This window comes from Papio anubis, chromosome 2, assembly GCF_008728515.1.
Source record: "Papio anubis isolate 15944 chromosome 2, Panubis1.0, whole genome shotgun sequence".
NCBI classification, from domain to species: Eukaryota; Metazoa; Chordata; class Mammalia; order Primates; family Cercopithecidae; genus Papio; species Papio anubis.
In genome coordinates, this window is record NC_044977.1 from 45,641,621 (window position 1) to 45,659,865 (window position 18,245).

General features: G+C 55.1%; 1 protein-coding gene across 2 annotated transcripts in view; it reads right to left on the reverse strand.

Annotated features, from left to right (window-relative positions):
* Positions 1-1,715: 1,715 nt before the first annotated feature.
* Positions 1,716-18,245, reverse strand: part of ALDH1L1 (aldehyde dehydrogenase 1 family member L1) — an 81,996-nt gene continuing 65,466 nt past the window's right edge. The window contains exons 17-23 of one of the 2 annotated variants that reach the window (XM_031663059.1): positions 16,029-16,122; positions 12,553-12,652; positions 10,841-10,939; positions 8,019-8,184; positions 5,247-5,352; positions 3,863-4,062; positions 1,716-1,996 (exon numbers count right to left, since the gene is read on the reverse strand). In XM_031663059.1, the coding sequence (XP_031518919.1) occupies positions 1,941-1,996; positions 3,863-4,062; positions 5,247-5,352; positions 8,019-8,184; positions 10,841-10,939; positions 12,553-12,652; positions 16,029-16,122 (821 nt within the window). In that variant the 3' untranslated portion in view covers positions 1,716-1,940. Of the gene's footprint in view, positions 1,997-3,517; positions 4,063-5,246; positions 5,353-8,018; positions 8,185-10,840; positions 10,940-12,552; positions 12,653-16,028; positions 16,123-18,245 lie in introns of those variants that run through there. The other variant, XM_031663058.1, reaches the window with a different exon arrangement.

Sequence of the window (18,245 nt, forward strand, 5' to 3'; positions counted from 1 at the left end):
GGGAACCCAGGAAAGGGTTGACATGGACTCATCTGTTCTGGTATAAGCGGTGCGTGCTAGGGCAAGTCCCACTGCTAGAGACGGGAACAGCTTCTCTCCAAGCAGCTGCCGTCTCCAGCACCAAGCATTGTGGTAGAAGACCAATTCTGAGCTAGCAACAGAGCCCAGAAGGCTTTAAGTGGAAGTGAAGGCACATTCTTTCCTGCCTGTAGACAGCAAGATGTGAGGCTGGACGTGCCAGAAGCACTCTGGGGTCTGAGCCGGCCCTGCCGCAGGAGGCAGGTGGGAAGAGGGAAGGGGACACTCCCAGTAGGCCTGGCTTGGGCCTGGGCTTCAGGCTCTGAGGAACTGCATGGAGTGGGAGTTAGTGGGTTTCTCCTGGACTTCTAGGAAGGCCGTGTGAGCAGCTCAACCTGACGCCAGCAAGGCCTGCTTCACAGTTGGGTGGGGTGGCCATGGGAGAGTAGAGCCTCTCCCATGGTGGGTGTGGGTGCCCAGGAGCACAGCCACCTCTGCCAGGCCACCCCCAGCCACGGCCTGTTCTGGGAGACTCGGCACCTGGGAGGGGTGAGTTACTCTGCAGGCAGAGGGGGCTTCAATGTCCTCCTAATTTGGGAAGTAAGGGGAACACAATTTCACAGTAGCTATGTAACCTTGGGCTGTTAAATGTCTCTTTGCCTCCATTTCCTGATTTATAAATGATGATAAAAATACCTCCTGCCTCCCCGGGATCATGAGCAGCAAGAGAAACATGCATGGAGGATTTGGAGCCCTGCCTGGCATCGAGCTGGTGCTCAAGGGACAGAAGTGTAGCCAGTATGGAGTTTGGCACTGCCTGTTACTATCGCTGCCAGCAGCCTTCGAACGGCGGGGTCTGGACGGGCCTTTATGGAAGCACACGCTTCCTAGAAGAGCAGGAATCATAAAGGAAAGCAGGATGGGGAATCCCTGAGGAGACGGGGAACTCACAGGCCTCTGAAGGGCAGCATGCTGCACGTTCCCAGACATAGCAGAGGCTGGGCCTAGAGCTCTCAGCGTGGCCTCGGCCTGTGGGGAGGGACAGAGGGGCCTGCAGTGGGCCTGTGGGACCCAGAGGGACAGAGCCAGGTGGGTGGGGAGATGAGATGCCAAGAAGAGAGCTCCATGTGGGGAAACTGAGGTGACAGCAGGTTGGTCAGGTTGCAGTGTTTGGTGCCTACAGGATGAGGGTGCAGAGAGGAGGCTCCCACAGGGAGAGGGCACGGGAAAGAGCTATAGGGCAGGTCCCTGGGCCAAGGAGAAGCCATAAAGGTACACAGGAGACACCGTGTTGGATGGAAGTCGAGCTCTGCCTGGCATTCCTAGCTGGGCCCGGCCCTCTACTGCAGGCCCTCGGGCTGGCTACCAGCTGAGAGCACAGCCACACTGACAGAGCAGGGGCGAGGGCCCAGCCCCCATCTGCTGAGGGAGTTTGAGCTGCCTTCCAGTCCAGGGCTCGCCCAGCTCCATCCCCATCTTCCCACCAGTTTCCTAGGGGTTACCCTCAAACCTCCTGCACCCTGACTCTGTCACAGCTTCTGCTCTTTGGGGCTGAGATGGCCCACACCCATTTCCTCCTGTCTCTCTCCCCAGGTGTCTGGCTCTCCCAGGCCAAGCAGCACCGTCATGCCCAGGTGACCGCAAATTCCAGGCCCACCCAGGAATACCCACGGGTGGAGCAGAGAGACGCGGAGGTGTGGATGGTCTCTCTTCAGAAGCTTTATTCTCCCTGGGAGGGGCATTCCTCACCCAGCCAAGGGCTGCTGCTGACTGGACAGAGGGTGTCCCAGATGCAGACGTGGGGTGCAGGCAGGAGGGCTTCCACTAGCCCCCAGGTGGGAGGTGCTGTGCACCCAGGCTTAAGAGGGAGGGGCCCAGCCGCCAGGGAGGGGCAGGGACTTTCTTCTCACAAAGACCTTTCTTCAGTATTCGAAGGTCACCGTCTTGACCCGCAGGTACTCGTTCAGAGCCGCCTCTCCTGTAAGACACCACAAAGGTCACAGCAGCTGCCACCACAGGCAGGAACCACTGCTGGGGGCTGCAAGTGTCTTATTCCTCAGCAACCGCGTGAGGGCAGCTCTGGCTCACCCCACTTCCAGGTGTGAAGTCGAGGCCCAGCGAGGTCATGAATCTTACCCAGGTTATCCCTGACAGTGGATAGTGGGCCAGGACTCCCAGAATACAAAGCCAATCTGAGGCAGCCATTTAAGAATCTTCCCCGGCTCCCACCGCCTTGTCTGGACAGCGGGAAGCCCCTTCAGGCGGAAGGGGGTGGAGGACTTGGTGTTACTGCCCAGACTCACTGGCCCATCTCTTCTCCCATGGCTGCCCCCAGCTATGTCTGCATCAAGCTGTGGCTGGGAAAAGGAGATGCCTCGCAGGGCCCTGAGGCCCCAGACCTTGGCAGTGCTATGTGGCTGGTGCGTCTCAGCCCCATGACAAGTGTGAAGCCTGGGGCTGTCTGACAGCTCCCCAGCAGCTCTGGCTGGCCCCAGGAGTGGCACTGCCCCAAATGCCACTGCCCTGTCCCTCTGAAGTCCTGGGCCTGCCCAGGCGGGCTCTTGGAAGGCTTGGCTTGTGGGCCTGTCCCAGGAGGGTGCTGGTCCTCTCAGCAGGATACAGGGACCAGGGTTGGGAGGGAGCCAGGGGAACTCAGGGAGGATTCATAAGGGGCTCAGATCATGTTGTGGGGACTTGGCAGCCATAGCCTTCCCTGGGAGGCCTTGGGCCTCATGGATTCCCATGGTGGACACCAGGAAGGTGGCCTGGGAGAAGGCAGGAAGAGGAGGCAGACAGGGACACAGGAAGCAGGAGTGTCCAGCCTATACGTGCATGTGAGTCCAGCCCTGTGGGCACACATGGGCCCCTCTCACAGGCACCCTTGGGGGCTTCTGCAGGGCTTGAAAGATGGGGGCAGGGGGAGGAGAGAAAACTGGAAACAGTGACCACCCTTTGACCCCCAGCCTCAGCATGACCTTCCCTGTGGTCTCTGGGCTGGAACAGGAGCCTGGAGAGACAGGTGGGAACTCTGAGACAGCATACAGCTCCCCCGGACCTTGCCAGCCACCCCTGCCAAGCTTGCCCATAAGACCTGTCTAGTCCCCACTGCTGAGAGAGCAGAATGAGGCCCAAGGCTTGGAGCAGCCCAGGGAGAGAGGGCTGGAGCAGAACTCCATTCCACCCAGCGGACGGAGCACTGGGGGGCCTGCGCTGTGTGCTGGGGGACCCCGCCTGCTGCCACCTCAGTGACTTCATCTCTACTGGGAGACTTGCAACACCCATGGTGTTCACCTGGGCGGTACATTTGGTCTCATGGCTCCTCTTTACACTAAGGACGCAACCTGAGCCCCTGACCATGGCCCATGGGCCTTCTATCTGGCCCCTCCCTGCCTCTCAGGCCTCCTCTCCTCCCTCCTGCTCCCCCTTGGCCCACTCCCACCACTCTGTCCTCTCTGCAACTCCACAACCAAAACTGGTTCCCCCAAGGACCTGCTGAACCCTCAGCTAGAAACACGGGCCCCTGGGTCTTCACGGCCAACTCCTCCCTGCCATGCAGGTCTGGGTAGCACAGATGCCACCACACCAGAGAGGCCTCCACTGCCTCCTGGCCGGAGTGTCTCCCCCAGGCCACTCTTCTTGCCTTCTTCCCAGCACCACCCCTCTCTGCAAGCATCTTGCTCATGGACTTGTCACATGTTCCCTCCCAGTAAGAAGTGAGCCCTGACAGCCATCATGTTCAAGGCTACATCCCTGCATCTGCGATAGGACCTGGCACTAAGTGGTTCTGAACGGATGTTTGCTGAATGAATAAATGAAAGCAACCCCACAGGCAGGAGTAGGTTACCTAGATCTTTGCCAAATCCAGACTGTTTAAATCCTCCGAAGGGAGCGGCCACATCGGTCTTGTTGTACGTGTTGACAAACACAGTGCCTGCCTGGAGCTTGTCACTGACATACAGGGCCTTGTTGATGTCCCTGGTGAAGACACCAGAAGCCAGGCCAAATTCCGTGGCATTGGCCCGAGACAGCACGGCGTCCACGTCCCTGGAGAGAAAGTCCAGGAAGAACTCCCTGAGTGAGGTGCAGACGAGAGCCTGGCCTGCTTTACACCCCAGCTGCATAAGACCTTCCGAGGAGAAAATGTGCCAGGCTACGGCACCGGGGCAGGATGGGGTTGGGCTGGGCTGAGAGTGAGGAGGAAGGGCAGGGGCCCATGTGCAGGCAGCCACCACAGGGGCTCCTGGATCATGGGGTGAGCTTTTTATTCCACAGACTGGGAGCAGGGGCCCAGAGAGGAGCCACTGGGTCCTCACATGCAGAAGGACCCACATGTGCCCTTGGCAGGTTGGGCATTCACCAGACATCAGTGATCTGGAGACTTACTACAACCATATTTATTGGCTAGGTGGCACTGAAGTCTCTTATTCTAATGCCATTGACATATGACGATAATTTCTGGGGTTTTTTTGATAGTTGGATAGTAAAATGTAAGGATGAGGCACGATTTTGCAGTTTGCTCCAAGGTGCTACGGAGACAAGGGGTAAGCCTGAGAAGTATCAGCATGGGCCTCTGTGGCCTCACTGTGAGTGGAGTACAGTTTTCCCTTCCAGCCCAGGCTGGCCTGGGTAACTTGCTTGATCACTAGGCTGTGGTGGAAGGGATGCTCTGGGATTCTGAAGAGCCAGATTATAAAGAGCCTTTTGGCTTTCACCTGGCCTCCGAGGGGGAACCAGGTGCCTTGGCAACCCCGAGGCTGCCACACGGAGGAAGCCTCCTGGGAGACCCCCGGCAGCATGAGGATAGCCACTCTGTCGCCCCAGCTGAGGCCAGATACTGCATGGAGCAGAGATGGGTTCGCCTCATTGAACCTAGACCATGAGTAAAATAAATCTCTGATTATTCCAAGCCACTCAGTGTGGGTGGTTTAGTGCACGGTAACAGACCTTAGAACAGAGTCCAGTGGGCTGCGAGAAACATGCCGGAGCACGTGGCAAGGGACAAGGACAGGGAAGGGAACTGTCTTTGCTCACAGGGGGACTCAAAGCCCCAGGTCTCTTCTCAGGGGTGTGGAGACTCAGCAGGCGGCCCAGGCGGGATGTCGATGGCTTGCACCCTGCCTGAGTTCTCCTCCTCACTGCCCATAGACTACCTCCCAAAGCCCACACGAAGACCCCAGTAACACGTGGGAGAGAGTCAGGGCCCTTGAGACATCAGCAGGATTTCCTACCCATCAGCAAACCGAGAGATGATCATGACAGGTCCAAAGGACTCCTCCTTGGCTATGAACATGTGGTCTTCCACATCTGTGAAAACAGTTGGCTCAAAGAAGAACCCTGCAAGAGAGATGGAGACCCGCTGTACATGGGAGACACAGTGCCCGATGGTCCAGCCTCCCCGTCAGCAGGGCCTGGGCAGCCACCTGCGGATGACCTGACATAAGCGCCGGGTCGTGGCACCCATGTGACGGGTGTCGCCATGCTGCAGGTGGCTCTCCCACCTGGCATGTTCTTTGATGTGGGTCTCACCATGCTTCTAAAGGAGTGCTGTTGAGGGAAATGGGGCTGCAGGTTGGCAGGTGACAGAGCTGAGACCTGATCCCAAGTCCAATCTTAGTGCCAGAACCCATGGCCAAAGCAAAGACTGGAGCTTTTCTGGTGACAGCTAATCTACAACCTCCTAGATTGTTTGGCAGGTGAAACCTCCCAGGCAGCTCTGCCACTGACCCTGGTGGCTACAACCCATGGAGTAGGAGGAGGTGAGAGGGGAGGAGCTCTGGACACTGGACCTCCTGGGACTCCCTCCCTCTGCCCTTCTGGGGTCCCTACCAAGGCCCAACTTCATGCTCTCCAGTCAAGAAGGGACCACCTAATCCCAACCCTGGATGCAACCCCTACAGGCCCTGGTTGCCAGGGCAGACGCACTTCTGACAACTGAAATGCTTTCTCTCTCTTTTCTCTAGAGACGGAGCCCTGAGACCTGCTGCACTGAGGTCAATCCTGCCTGACCTCACTGAAATTCAATCCTGCCTGACAGGAATAATCAAGAGACCGGGAATTTTCTCACTCTAGTTTTTAGAGAAATAGAAAATTTCAAAAAATGTTACAAAGTTATTTAACTAATAAAATATTCAATATTTTTCATACATTTATAAATGACATTTTAACACTGATTACAATTGTGAAAATGTGACTCATGTACACACACAGTGGTTTATGTGGCCTGTGTTTACTCCACAGTCTTGCAGCACTTCTGCCGGGGCATGTGAGCCATGCTGACCACCCCTCTGTCGTCCCCTCCCCATCTACCTTGTACTCTCCCCTATCCCCTCTAGACCCTAAGAGCTGGTCTCCTGGTCCTTGGGCCACCAGAAAGCAGCCCCATCCTGTGCTCTGCCCCTCACTGGGCTGTAGGAATTCTGCTCCTTCTCATACCCTCTCCAGGATGGGGTGATGACTCCCCACTATTCCTGGTTCCCTGGTGCTGCTCTAACCCTTGCTGGCTCCCTAGCCCTGCTCCTGGCACAGGGCCTCAATCCCACCAACCCTGAACCCGGCCATCCTTGCCCTGCAAGGGCCCTGGTGATGCTCCTCCCACCCCATCTGCCTCATGGAACTCGCAGTCCAGCAGGAGTGGGAAGAGGGTAAGTGGACAGTGACAGCAGCAGTGCAGTGGTCACGAGAGCTCTGTTGAGGTGTGTGGTGCCCGGCACCCTGTGACATGGGCATGCCTGGGTTTGGATGTCCTGTGAGCTAAAGAAGCAGGAGCTCTCCAGGTGGGGACACTCGAAAGCCTCCACTAAGTCGAGCAGCAGCAAATGCATGGAGCCCAGGAAAGCACTAGAAACCTCTGGAGAGAATGAAATGCGGCTGCAGTACAGGTCAAGGGCAAGTCAGGCACAGATCATGAAGGACTCTGGCTATAAGGTCAAGGAGTCTGAACTTGCACTGCGGGAGGGTGGGTCACTGCTACGAGGTCTTAACGGAGGAGAGGTCACCAGACCCTGGCAACTGTGTGAGTAAAGGATCAGCAGGCTCACAAGGCCACTTGGGAGGCTGCTGTGACACCGAGCAAGGCAAGATGCAGGGAGCCCGCACAAGGGTCAGGAGGCAGAGGAGGTCCACAGTGGGACAATTCTCAGATTTTACAGAATCAGGCAAATAATTTAAATGGGGGTCACAGAAAGAGAAGAGTCAGGGATTCCTTCTTCCCTTTCCTCCTTCATGCCATCAGATTAATTGAGGACCTACTCTGTGCAAGGCCCAGTCTAGGCACAAAGGAGCTAGGGGTGAGGAAGACAGTCATGGCACCTGTCCCTTGGCAGTAGCATCAACAGTCCATCCCTGTGGCTGCTGCACTTCTGGCCTGGATGACTCGATCAGACAGAGGGTCCTGGAGCAGCAGGTGTGTGTGTCTGGGCTCAACTCTGGCTGGGACATTGCAATGACCATTGAGTTTGAAGGGCCTGGGGAACATCCAGGTGGAAGTGTCCAGTGCCGCTGGCTATGCGGTGAGGAGCTCTGGGTGGGGTGGAGCCTGGAGGCCTGTATCTGGTAGGGTCTGAGCAGGGGAGCGATCCTGCAGGCGAACTGTCCCCCATGAGAGGTGCTCCAAGCTAAGGATAGGCAGGGATGCACCTGCATTGAGGGGACAGGTGGAGCAACGGCTGAGAGGTTAACAGCCAGTGAAGTAGAAGGAAAATCAAAAAATCTAGTCTCTTGAAATCTATCGGGGAGAGACTCTCAAGGCTGTGGTGACAGTAAGGGCAAGTCAGAGTCCAGTTCAATACTGACTAAACCAGCACTGAATAATGCTCATCCCATTCCCGGGTCTGGCTGGTGCCCAAATAGCCAAGGCCCAGTCCATCCCAGGTCCCAGATGGAGCTGCAGCCTGACTGTGCAGGTACCTGGCCTTCAGCTCTCTCCAGCTGGACAGGGAACCAGAGGCCATGGGACCTGCTGCCTCAATTGACCCAAGCGGGCCTGGCACACTGTGACTCACCTGGCCGAGGGATTTGATTCCCACCGCAGACCAGTGTGGCCCCTTCCTTCACGCCGCACTGGCAGTACTCCATCAGCTTCATCAGGTGGGCATGGTGATTCTGTGGCCCGTGGTCGGTGTCCCTGTCCAGCGGGTTGCCCACCTTCATCTTCCGCACCTCCTGTACCTGCAGAAAGTCCTCCAAGTCAGGCGTGGCTTGTTCTGCCGCAGTTTCTGACAATGATCCTCACCTGACTCAGCTCTCATGGCTGACCCCTGAGGAAAGTTCACACTCTATTCTAGCCTCAGGGCTTTCCGAATTCTGACTCTAAATCCACCTTCCAGTCTGAAATCCCAGATGGCTCCTATGCGCAGAGGGACAGAAGTCTCCAAGGAGACAGGAGCCCAGCAATAGATGGGCTGGGAATGGAGGTGCACAGGAGTGTGGGTGAGGAGGAGAGAGGCTGGTGTATTTGACTAGTTGAGGAGATGGGGCTCATTACAACATGTATCTGATTCTGGTCCTGCACCAGGCTCATGGATCAAGAAGCTGAAAGAACTGTTTGTCTGGGGGACTCCAGGATGTGGGGTGGATGGGATACACCAGCCCTGCTGCAATAGTCCCGGTGCTAAAGTGGGAAAGAAATTAAGTGGAGGGGAGGGGCCCAAGGCTCTAGTCTGCTGACCCTCCTGCTGCAAGGCCAGGGCATCTCACATCTTGCAAACCCTGCACCCCCAGTCAGCCCTAATCAGACACAGGTGTGACTCGAGCACCTGGGACACCCCTCTGCCCTTCCCACCAAGGCCCACTGAGTGCCTCTGACTGTCCTGTCTCCACCCTGTAGCCAAGCCCGGTTGCTTTTGTTCCTCATTCTCTGCTCCTGTCCTGGAGACCCAAACTGCGCCCCAATCTCTCTTGGATACAAAGGACAAGCAGCCTACTGAGCCTCCTGAACACTGGCCTCACTTCCTTTATTTGGGATTGTGACTGTCCTGAGAATTATCCCTGGGACAATGGCCCTCGCAGTCACCCGACTGTGGAAGTCTCATGACTACCTTAAGACCCCCAGACAGGACTTTGTGTGCATAGCTCTATGTCCCCGCAGCCACACTCCACCCATGACTGCCACTTTATCTCCCGTAGTCCCTGGGTCTGTATCCTGGTCCTGCTATTCCTGTGCCGGGCCCATCACAGCAATGGGCCTCGCTTGGCCAGGCAGGCCAGCTCCCTAACTACGGAAGATGAGCTTGTGCCTCCCATCACGTGGTAGAGTCTGTTTCCTCACCCCTTAAATCTGGGCCAGCCTGTGACTTGCTTCGGCAGCACAATGCATGGAAGCAATGTTTCGTGCATTTCAAGAAGCCTCTCAGCTTGTGCTGTCACTCTCAGGAGTCCTGCCACTGTCCACATGAACATGCCTCAGCACATGCTGCAGAATACAGGCCCCTAGGGCAAGGACAGCTGTCCCACGAAGTTGCCTGCTGCCCTGCTGCCCCCGAGCCTCACTGCAGATGCTTGGGCAAGCTCTGACAAACCCACGTGAGCCCCAGCGAACCCCAGCCTAGACTGCCACTGCTGCCCACAGAATCATGAGCTGAGGGCAGGGCTGTCATTTCCACCCACTCTATGTTGAGGCTTGTTATACGGCAAAAGCTTTTCCAGCCCCTCCCAGAAAGTCCTTCCTTTTCCCACTCCTTCCGGACTCTGAGCCACCACCCTGGGTCCAGCGCCAGCTCTCCAGGGACCCCTCCCTCACCCCTCCGCTCACGGGCCCTCTTTTTCCCTGGCTTCTCAGGCACCATCTGTCTGAAACCATGTGTGGAGGTTGCTGGTTGTCTCTCCCGCAACCCTGCCGCTACCTGCTGGGATCAGATGCTGCTCTCCACAACCTGGGGGCGGGGGGGAGCCCTTCGCGGAAGCTAAACCAACCTCAGCTTGCTCCACCTCTGGTATCATGGCCTGGATGAAGGATGGCTGGGGCCTGGCTCATGACAACCCCACAGTGTTTTCTAACAGAGGTGGTGAGGAAGGAGTCATGTCCTGCTCTGGCTCCAAGTGGTGAGAAGGTAATGCTGGTGCCGCCAGCCCCATACTCCCCACCATATCCGAGCTGCTTGGAGAGAATGACGCCAACCCGTCGAGGAACCGAGAAGCTAGGCATTACAAACCTCCCAAGGGGACTCAGGACCACCCATCTGTCCGAGGCCAGCATCAAGCCTGCTCTTCAGGTGTGGCTGAGTGGATAAATCTGGTGGAAGACACTATCCTGTGCCCACCAGATCCCCGAGGCCATGCAAGGTGGCTGCGGAACCTGATGGGAGCTGCTGGCCCCTACTGGCGGCCCACAGCCAAGCCTACCTGCCACAGGGGCCCGCAGCCTGGCCACTCGGCCCCAGGGGCATGCCTATGTAGGGGGATTTGTGCTCCAGGGCCCCTGTCCACGGTCAGACCCAGGCTGACCAGAGACCAGGCCCTTGCTCCATTCTGTCTGGTCCTCCCCTGGTCTCTTCTCCTTCCAGGCTTCACCTAAGAGTCCACTCTGAGTAAACCACATGCACCGAATTCTTGCCCCAGGCTCCACTTCTAGGGAGCCAACCCAAGACGGGCCCTTTTTGGTGATGTCAATTTGAGCTACAGGTCTGCTATTTCTTGGCGAAATAATAAAATCCGGTGAAGACTCAGCACAGCTCCCACTGTGAGTTCCCTGACCCCCGTGGGCAGTGTCCTCTAGGAGGAGCCCAGACTCACTCGACCCCTGCCCTGTCTCCCCTCCTCCAACCCCCTCCAGCCAGGCTGCTGTCCCGGTGAACCAGCAGCCCACAGACCCTGGGGCAGGACTTACCACCCTCCGCACGAACTCATCATGAATGGAGTCCTCCACAAACAGCCGGCCTGCTGCAATGCAGTTCTCTCCTTTGTTGAAGAAAACAGAGCTCATCCCCTTCAGAGAATGGACAAGAACACCAGGTCACTGCTCCTCCTGAGACACCAGCCCCCTGCTCTGCCAGGGCCCAGCTGCCCTTTCTCATTGGGAAGGGAGGCACCCGTGTGTCCTAACCTCCTCCTGTGGGCCACACTCAATCCTCAGTCACCTTAAGAGGAGAGGTGAGACATAACGGTGTGGGAAGTGAAGACGCTGAGGCCCATGCAGTGACAGAGAGACACCACGCCCCAACTCCCACCACTGGAGGACAAGGCCGCCATCTACACTGCAGAGCATGGGGACCAAGTGGGAGTGAGCCTCGGCCTGCCTGAGACCCTCCTGCACCCTGGGTGGGCTCGCTGGGGTGGCCCAGGAGGTGCTGACTCCTGTTTCAGAGTCTACATTCTCGGAGCTGACAGGAGAGATGCCAGCCGTGTGTGTAAGCACGGAGCAGGTGGCAGGTGACAGGGCAGAGGGTGAGACACAGGCAGGCAGCCCTGACATGGGTGGGTGAGGGGTGGGGCAGCCCTGGCCCAGGGAACTTCCAGCAGGAGTTCACAACAAAGGCCCTCAGAGGCTGCAGGCAGCCTGCTTTTTCAAACTCGCCTGCTGTGGGAGACCCAGGGGAGGACGGAGAGCCATGGTCAAGCCTGGCTAGATCCCAGGGCTGATGGGTTCACCTGGGCCCGTGAACAATGCCCTTGCCTCCCTCAGTTTCTCTACCAAATTAGGTTGGACTCCCTTTCACAGCCATGCTAGGGTGTCAGGCCGTCTTCCACGGCACAGTGGAACTTAGATAGGGCCGGGGGCATATTTGGGGACCTGGCAGAATGTGGCCTTACTGGTTTGCTCCCACAGGAGTGAGGACAGGACCAAGGCAACAACAATACTAATGGTAAGAACAAGGACCAACACATGTGTCTTACGTGGCACTTGCCACTAATCTAAGCCCTTCAGACATATTCATTCTGCAGCCACCCAGGAGGTGGGTATCACCATGGTCCCTACCCACAGGTGGGAGCACAGACGCCAGAGAGGTTAGGTAACTTGCTCAAGGCTGCCCAGCAGGTCAGTGGTGGAGCCAGGCACGTGCACCCACGGCCACCGGCAGAGAGCGTCACTGTCAGCAGGGCTGGGCCCAAGTGCTCAGAGTTCTGCTTTGCTCTTTTATTTTAAAAGTACACATTTCATTGTGTATATTTGAGGTTTACAGCATGAAGTTATGGACTACATATAGATGGTAAAATGGTTACCATAGTGAAGCAGATCAACACATCTGATTTGCCCTCTCACCAGACAGAAAAGGGTGCCATGCTTATTTCAGAACAGATGGAGCTGTGGCGTGTGTTTCCTGATTTCATATTGATATGTAATACACACACACACATATGTTATAGGCAGTTGATCTCAGCTATCCTGGCAGTTATGAAACTTCTTGGGAAGTATGTTTGGAGGGCACACGTCTTTCTTCACTAAGTCTGCTGCCTGCCATGCTATGCTTGTGGTGACACCATGGACTCCACCAGGGCTACACGTGTGAGTGTGGCTGTGGAATCAGAGACAGAGCCTTCTGGGCTCCACGGTCCCTGTCCCCACTTGCTGTCCCTACCCCCTCCAGGCCCGGCCCTCACCATCTGCACAGCCTTGTTGAGGTCACAGTCAGCAAAGATGATGAGGGGTGACTTCCCGCCCAGTTCCAGGGACACCTTCTTCACGTTACTTATGGCACAGCTGCAAGGAACAGAGGGCTGGTGGGGCCGGTCCCTCCAGAGCAGGTAGGGGCATTGGGCCCCCAGGTGGCAGGGACCTGGGCAGGCTCAAAGCATGCTTTGTTGCAAGAAGCAAGACCCAGCCAGTGCCTCCCCACTCCCCCCGCCCCTTGCAACTTCACACAGCCACCTTCCTTTCTTTCCTGGCCCGTATATACCGGGCCTGTGCCCCGTTGCCCCCTGGACTGCCCTTCCTGCTGCATACTCCACACCTTGTTTCTTGCAGGTCTGTGTTCCCTTCTCTGGGGTGCCTCCCTGATCGACCTGTATAAAACCACAGCCTGCCTGCGCACCCCATCTGCTGCCCTTTGCTCTATTGCATGTTGACCTCTGACCCCATCTGCAGAGCATGAGCCTGGCCAGGGCAGGCACGCATCTGTCTGGGTCATACTACAGCCCCAGTGCCAAACACAGTGCCTGTACGCAGCTGGTGCTGCACAAATTAAGGATTACAAAACAGCACCATCAGCTGGTACAGCTGCAGGGGCCCAGAGGCTGTGGCACCTCCCTGTATTAGCAGCAGAGCAAACAGAGAGAGGCTGGGAGTCATGAACACATCACATCAGTGGGCAAGAAATGCACTGCAGGGATGCTGTCCTCAGCCGGACACTCAGTTAACAGCCGGCAGGTAGGAGACTCCACTGGGGAGGAGAGGCCTCCTCTGCAGGAGCAACCGAGGGAGATGGCCCCCATCTCAACTGCAGGTCCGGGTGACATGGCAGTCTGGGAAGAAGAAAGCAGCAGAACCAGGGATGCTGGGGCAGGAAGCTGCTCAGAGCTCTGCTTTGCTCTTCTTTTTTTTTTGAAATAAATTTTACTGTGTGTATTTGAGGTTCATAGCATGATGGCTTTTTTAGTTTTTTATTATTTTATTTATTTTTTATTTTTAGATGGAGTCTCACTCTTGTCGCCCCAGCTAGGGTGCAAAGGCATGGTCTCGTCTCACTGCAACCTCCGCCTCCCGGGTTCAAGCAATTCTTCTACCTCAGCCTCCTGAGTAGCTGGGATTACAGGCATGTGTCACCACACCTGGCTAATTTTTGTATTTTTAGTAGAGATGGGGTTTCACCATGTTGGTTAGGCTGGTCTTGAACTCCTGACCTCAGGTGATCTGCCCGCCTCGGCCTCCCAAAATGCTGGGATTACTGGCATGAGCCACAGCACCCAGCTTCCCCGCCCCCCACTTTGAGATAGAGTCACACTCTGTTGCCCAGGCTGGAGTGCAGTGGTGTGATCTCGGCTTACTGTAACCTCCGCCTTCCGGGTTCAAGTGATTCTCCTGCTTCAGCCTCTCGAGTAGCTGGGAATATAGGGGCATGTGCCACCACACCTGGCTATTTTTTGTTTGTTTGTATGTTTGTTTTGTAGAGATGGGGTTTCACCATGTTGGCCAGGGTGGTCTCAAACTCCTGGCCTCAAGTGATCTGCTGGCCTCGCCTCCTAAAGTGCTGGGATTCCAGCGTGAGCCACCATGCCCAGCCTAGTATTAATTTTTTTTATATAAAATGCTCAAATTGAGGTAGTTTTGTTTTTTGTTCTGTTCTATTTAATTAATCAATTTTTTTTTTTTTTTTTTTTTTTGGAGCCAGGCTGTCTTTGTTGCCCAGGCTGGAGTGCAGTGCATGATTTTGCCTCATTACCGCTTCCACATCCCAGGCTCCTCCCACCTCAGCCTCCCGAGTAGCTGGGACTACAGCATGTTCCACCACACGCTCGGCTACAGCATGACATCATGAACTACATATCAATGGTACAATGGTTACCACGGTGAGGCAAATCAACATATCTTGCCACCCAAACCCTCTGTCCAGCTCTGGAGTGCTCAGAGCTGACATTTCCTGAGCCCTCACCCTGGACTTGACTCACCTGTGCCCAGATGTGACTACAACCTACACACCTCAGAGGAAGAGACCAGCTAGCTTTTGAATCAGGAGAGGCAAACCTGCTGTGACTACTTGCAGTTACCCCATTCCCCTACCCACATCACTCAAAGTGCAGGTGCCAAAACCCACCGCCAAAAGTTCAGTGTCAGGGCTGGGGCAGGCTCCAGTGTCAGTCAGGGCTCCAGCTGCTACCCTGTGGTCTGGCCCTGGCTGGCTCTCCCAGCTTGTCGGTGATGGAGACGAGAACTCCTGCACTGTCAAACTGCTGTAATGGAACTGATGGGGGACCTAAGGCATGGGTGTGACCCAGGTCATATTGTGGTTTAATGACAGAGCCTGGGAGATGACACCAGTCAGTTTGAAGCCAAAGTCCAAGAATGAAGACGTGAATTGACCTAGATCACTTCTGTCCATAGAAATAGAATGAAAGCTTCAAACACTAGCCAAATAGATGATGGGACTTTTTTTGATGGTAGCCACATTAAAGGAGCTTGAGACCAGGCTGGGCAACATAGCAAAACCCCAGCTCTACAAAAAATAAAAAAACTTATCCAGGTGTGGTGGCATGTGTCTATAGTCCTAGCTACTCGGAAGGTAAGGTGGGAGGATCGCATGAGCCAGGGAGGCAGAGGCTGCAGTGAGCCGTGATCATGACACTGCACTCCAGCCTGGGTGACACAGTGAGACTCCATTGAAAAAAAAAAAAAAACCTGAAAAGAAACAGGTTTCTTTTATATTAATATATAATAATAAAATATTTTATTATATTTTATTTAACTCAACTAATCAAGAATATTATCATTTCAACTTGAAAGCAATATAAAAACTTAATGAAGGCAGAGCACAGTGGCTCACGCCTGTCATCCCAGCACTGAGATGGGAGGCCACGTCAGGTGGATTGCTTGAGCCCAGGAGTTTGAGACCAGTCTGGGTAACACAGTGAGACCCCTGTCTCTATGAAAAACACAAAAAATTAGCTGGGCTTGGTGGTGCATGCCTGTAGTCCCAGCTACTTGGCAGGCTGAGGTGGGAGCATCACTTGAGCCCAGGAAGTCAAGGCTGCAGTGAGCTATGATGGTGCCACTGCACTCCACCATGGGTGACAGAGCAAGACCTGTCTCAGAAAACAAACAAACAAAAAACATCCTATTAATGAGCTATTTCAGTTTTTTGTGGGTGCTCAGTTCTTGAAATCCATGTGTGTTTTACACTCTCAGCACCTCTCAATCCAGTCCCTTGCTGGTCTGACAGTGCTCCGCAGGTCTCCGTCCAGGCCTCCCAGGGCTTTGTCAGAAAGGCAGATGCCTCTTCAGCGTTTGCATAGAGCCCAGCAGGGCCGTGGAAGTGGCTGCGCCCTGGAGCTTGAGAAGCAGGACACAGCTCCTCGGACAGCACTGCCATGTCCCAGGCGCAGCCTGCGGCAGCCCTTCCTCTGCCCCACCCCCAGCCACGCACCTTTTCATGATGTGCTTGCCCACCTCCGTGGAGCCTGTGAACCCAATTTTCCTCACATCGGGATGGTCTGAAAGTCTCTGGCCGATCAGGGAGCCTGTGGGTGGGAGGGAGGGGGGAATCAGGGCAGTCCCCCTGGTGCTGGGGAGGCAGGAGCCCACCTCCAGGCCTACACAGGTCCACTGGGAGTCTGGGGCCCTCAAAATGCTCCCCACATGCTTGATCCCCATGGTGTCTGGGGCTCGTGGAGCCTCACTCCCTATTAGGGGCTGAACTGTGTCCCCTAAAATTCATATGCTGAAACTCTCACCCTGTGTACCTCTGAATGGGGCTGTGTTTGGAGACGCGACCTTTACGTAGGTGATTAAGGTAAAATGAGGTCATTGGCATGGACTCTAATCCAATCTAATCTGACTGGTGTCCTTCTAAGAAGAGGGGATTTGGGCAATGACCATGCGAGGACACAGGGAGTGGAGAGGAGAGCTGTCCGCAAGCCCAGGAGAGAGGCTGCAGGAGAAGCTGACGCTGCTGACACCCTGATCTTGGACTTCCAGCCTCCAGAACTGAGAGATGATAACCGTCTGTTTCTGAAGCCCTGGTCTGCGGGGCTTTGATGTGGTAGCCCAAGCAAACCAACCCACTCCCCACATGGTTTTCCACCATCATGCAGACCCCAAGGTGAGGGCACCAAGCCTTCAGCTCTTGTAGGGGCTCAAACAGAGACCCAAGGATGCCTGACCAGGTCCCTGAGGGGTGTGGCATCCTGAGCATCACAGACTCTAAAACACCCGCCCTCAGGTGAGGTGAGCCAGCCACAGAGGCCTTGCCACCTGCTGTTCCTCCCAGGGAATGCCGTGATTCCTGCCCTGTCCCATGCCCCCAGCCCCCACTCTGAGCCGCGCCCAGCACAAATCCTGTCCCCAACCTGGCTAAGTCCTTTCTGTCCCTCAGGTCTCCATCTTAATGAGACTTCAGAGTGGGCTCCTGGATGCCGCCTCCTCCCAGACTCAGCGTAGCTCCCCACTTAAGTCACTCTCTTGTTTTGGCTTCTGACACCGCACCCTCCTAATTCGCCTCTTCTCTGACGGCTCTTTTTCCATCTCCTTTGCTCACCTAACCTTAAAATATCCAGCACCTCTGGCTCCGTCCCAGGCCCTCCTCTCTCCTCAGTTTACACTGTGTGCTCAGCTGATCTCACAGGCTTCCAAGGGCCATCTCAGGTACGTCACCCCCCCAAATCGGCCTCTCCAGTCAAGCTCCTCTGGGATCCAGATCCACTGGTTACTCCTCTGCCTGCGTGGCATCTGCACTTGGATGTCTTCTGGCTTCTCAAATTCAACAGATTTGAAACTGAACTCTTAATCATTCCCCTAGACCTGCTCTTCCTCCAGGGTTCTCCATTTCAACTTCTCCTTGCAGCCAGCTGGTTCAAGCCAAGAACCCAAGAGTCATTCTTGACACCTCCCTTCCCCATCCCATGACTCACTCAGTCCAGAGCTCCTGCACCTATCCAGTCCCTTCATCTTCCACCACTCCCCTGCCTCCAGGCTTGTAAAATTCACATGCCCAGGCACACCTGTGAAGGTTCCAGTTTGGCAGGTTTGGAATAAGACCCTTGTATCCTCCCTCTATACACAGTTAAAGCTCTACCAGTGATTTTGATACTAACTCCATTCCACCACTCCCCATTAAATCACTGTTTTGGGGAGAATACATTTGAAAAATATGTATCTGCTAAAGAACTGATGTCCAAAATATACAAAGAACTCTCAAAACTCAACAATAAGAAAACAACCACTAAAAACTGGGCAAAAGACAGAAATAAACATCACCAAAGAAGATAGACAGATGGCAAGTAAGCCCATGAAACAGTGCTCAATGTCATTTGTCATTAGAGAATAAAAAACTAAAACAGCAATGAGATACCACTGAACAGCTACTAAACAACCAGAATCCAGAACACTGATGACGCCAGATGCTGGCACGGATGTGGAACAACAGGAACTCTCAGTCATTGCTGTGGGAACGCAAAATGGCACAGCCACTTGGGAAGACAGTTTGGCAGTCAGTTTAAAAACCAAATGCACTCTTACTATATGATTCAGCAACTGTGCTCCTTGGTATTTACCCAAAGGAGCTGAAAACTTATGTCCTCACACCAAAACCTGCACACGCATGTTTACAGCAGCTTTATTCAGAATTGCCAAAGCTTGGAAGCAA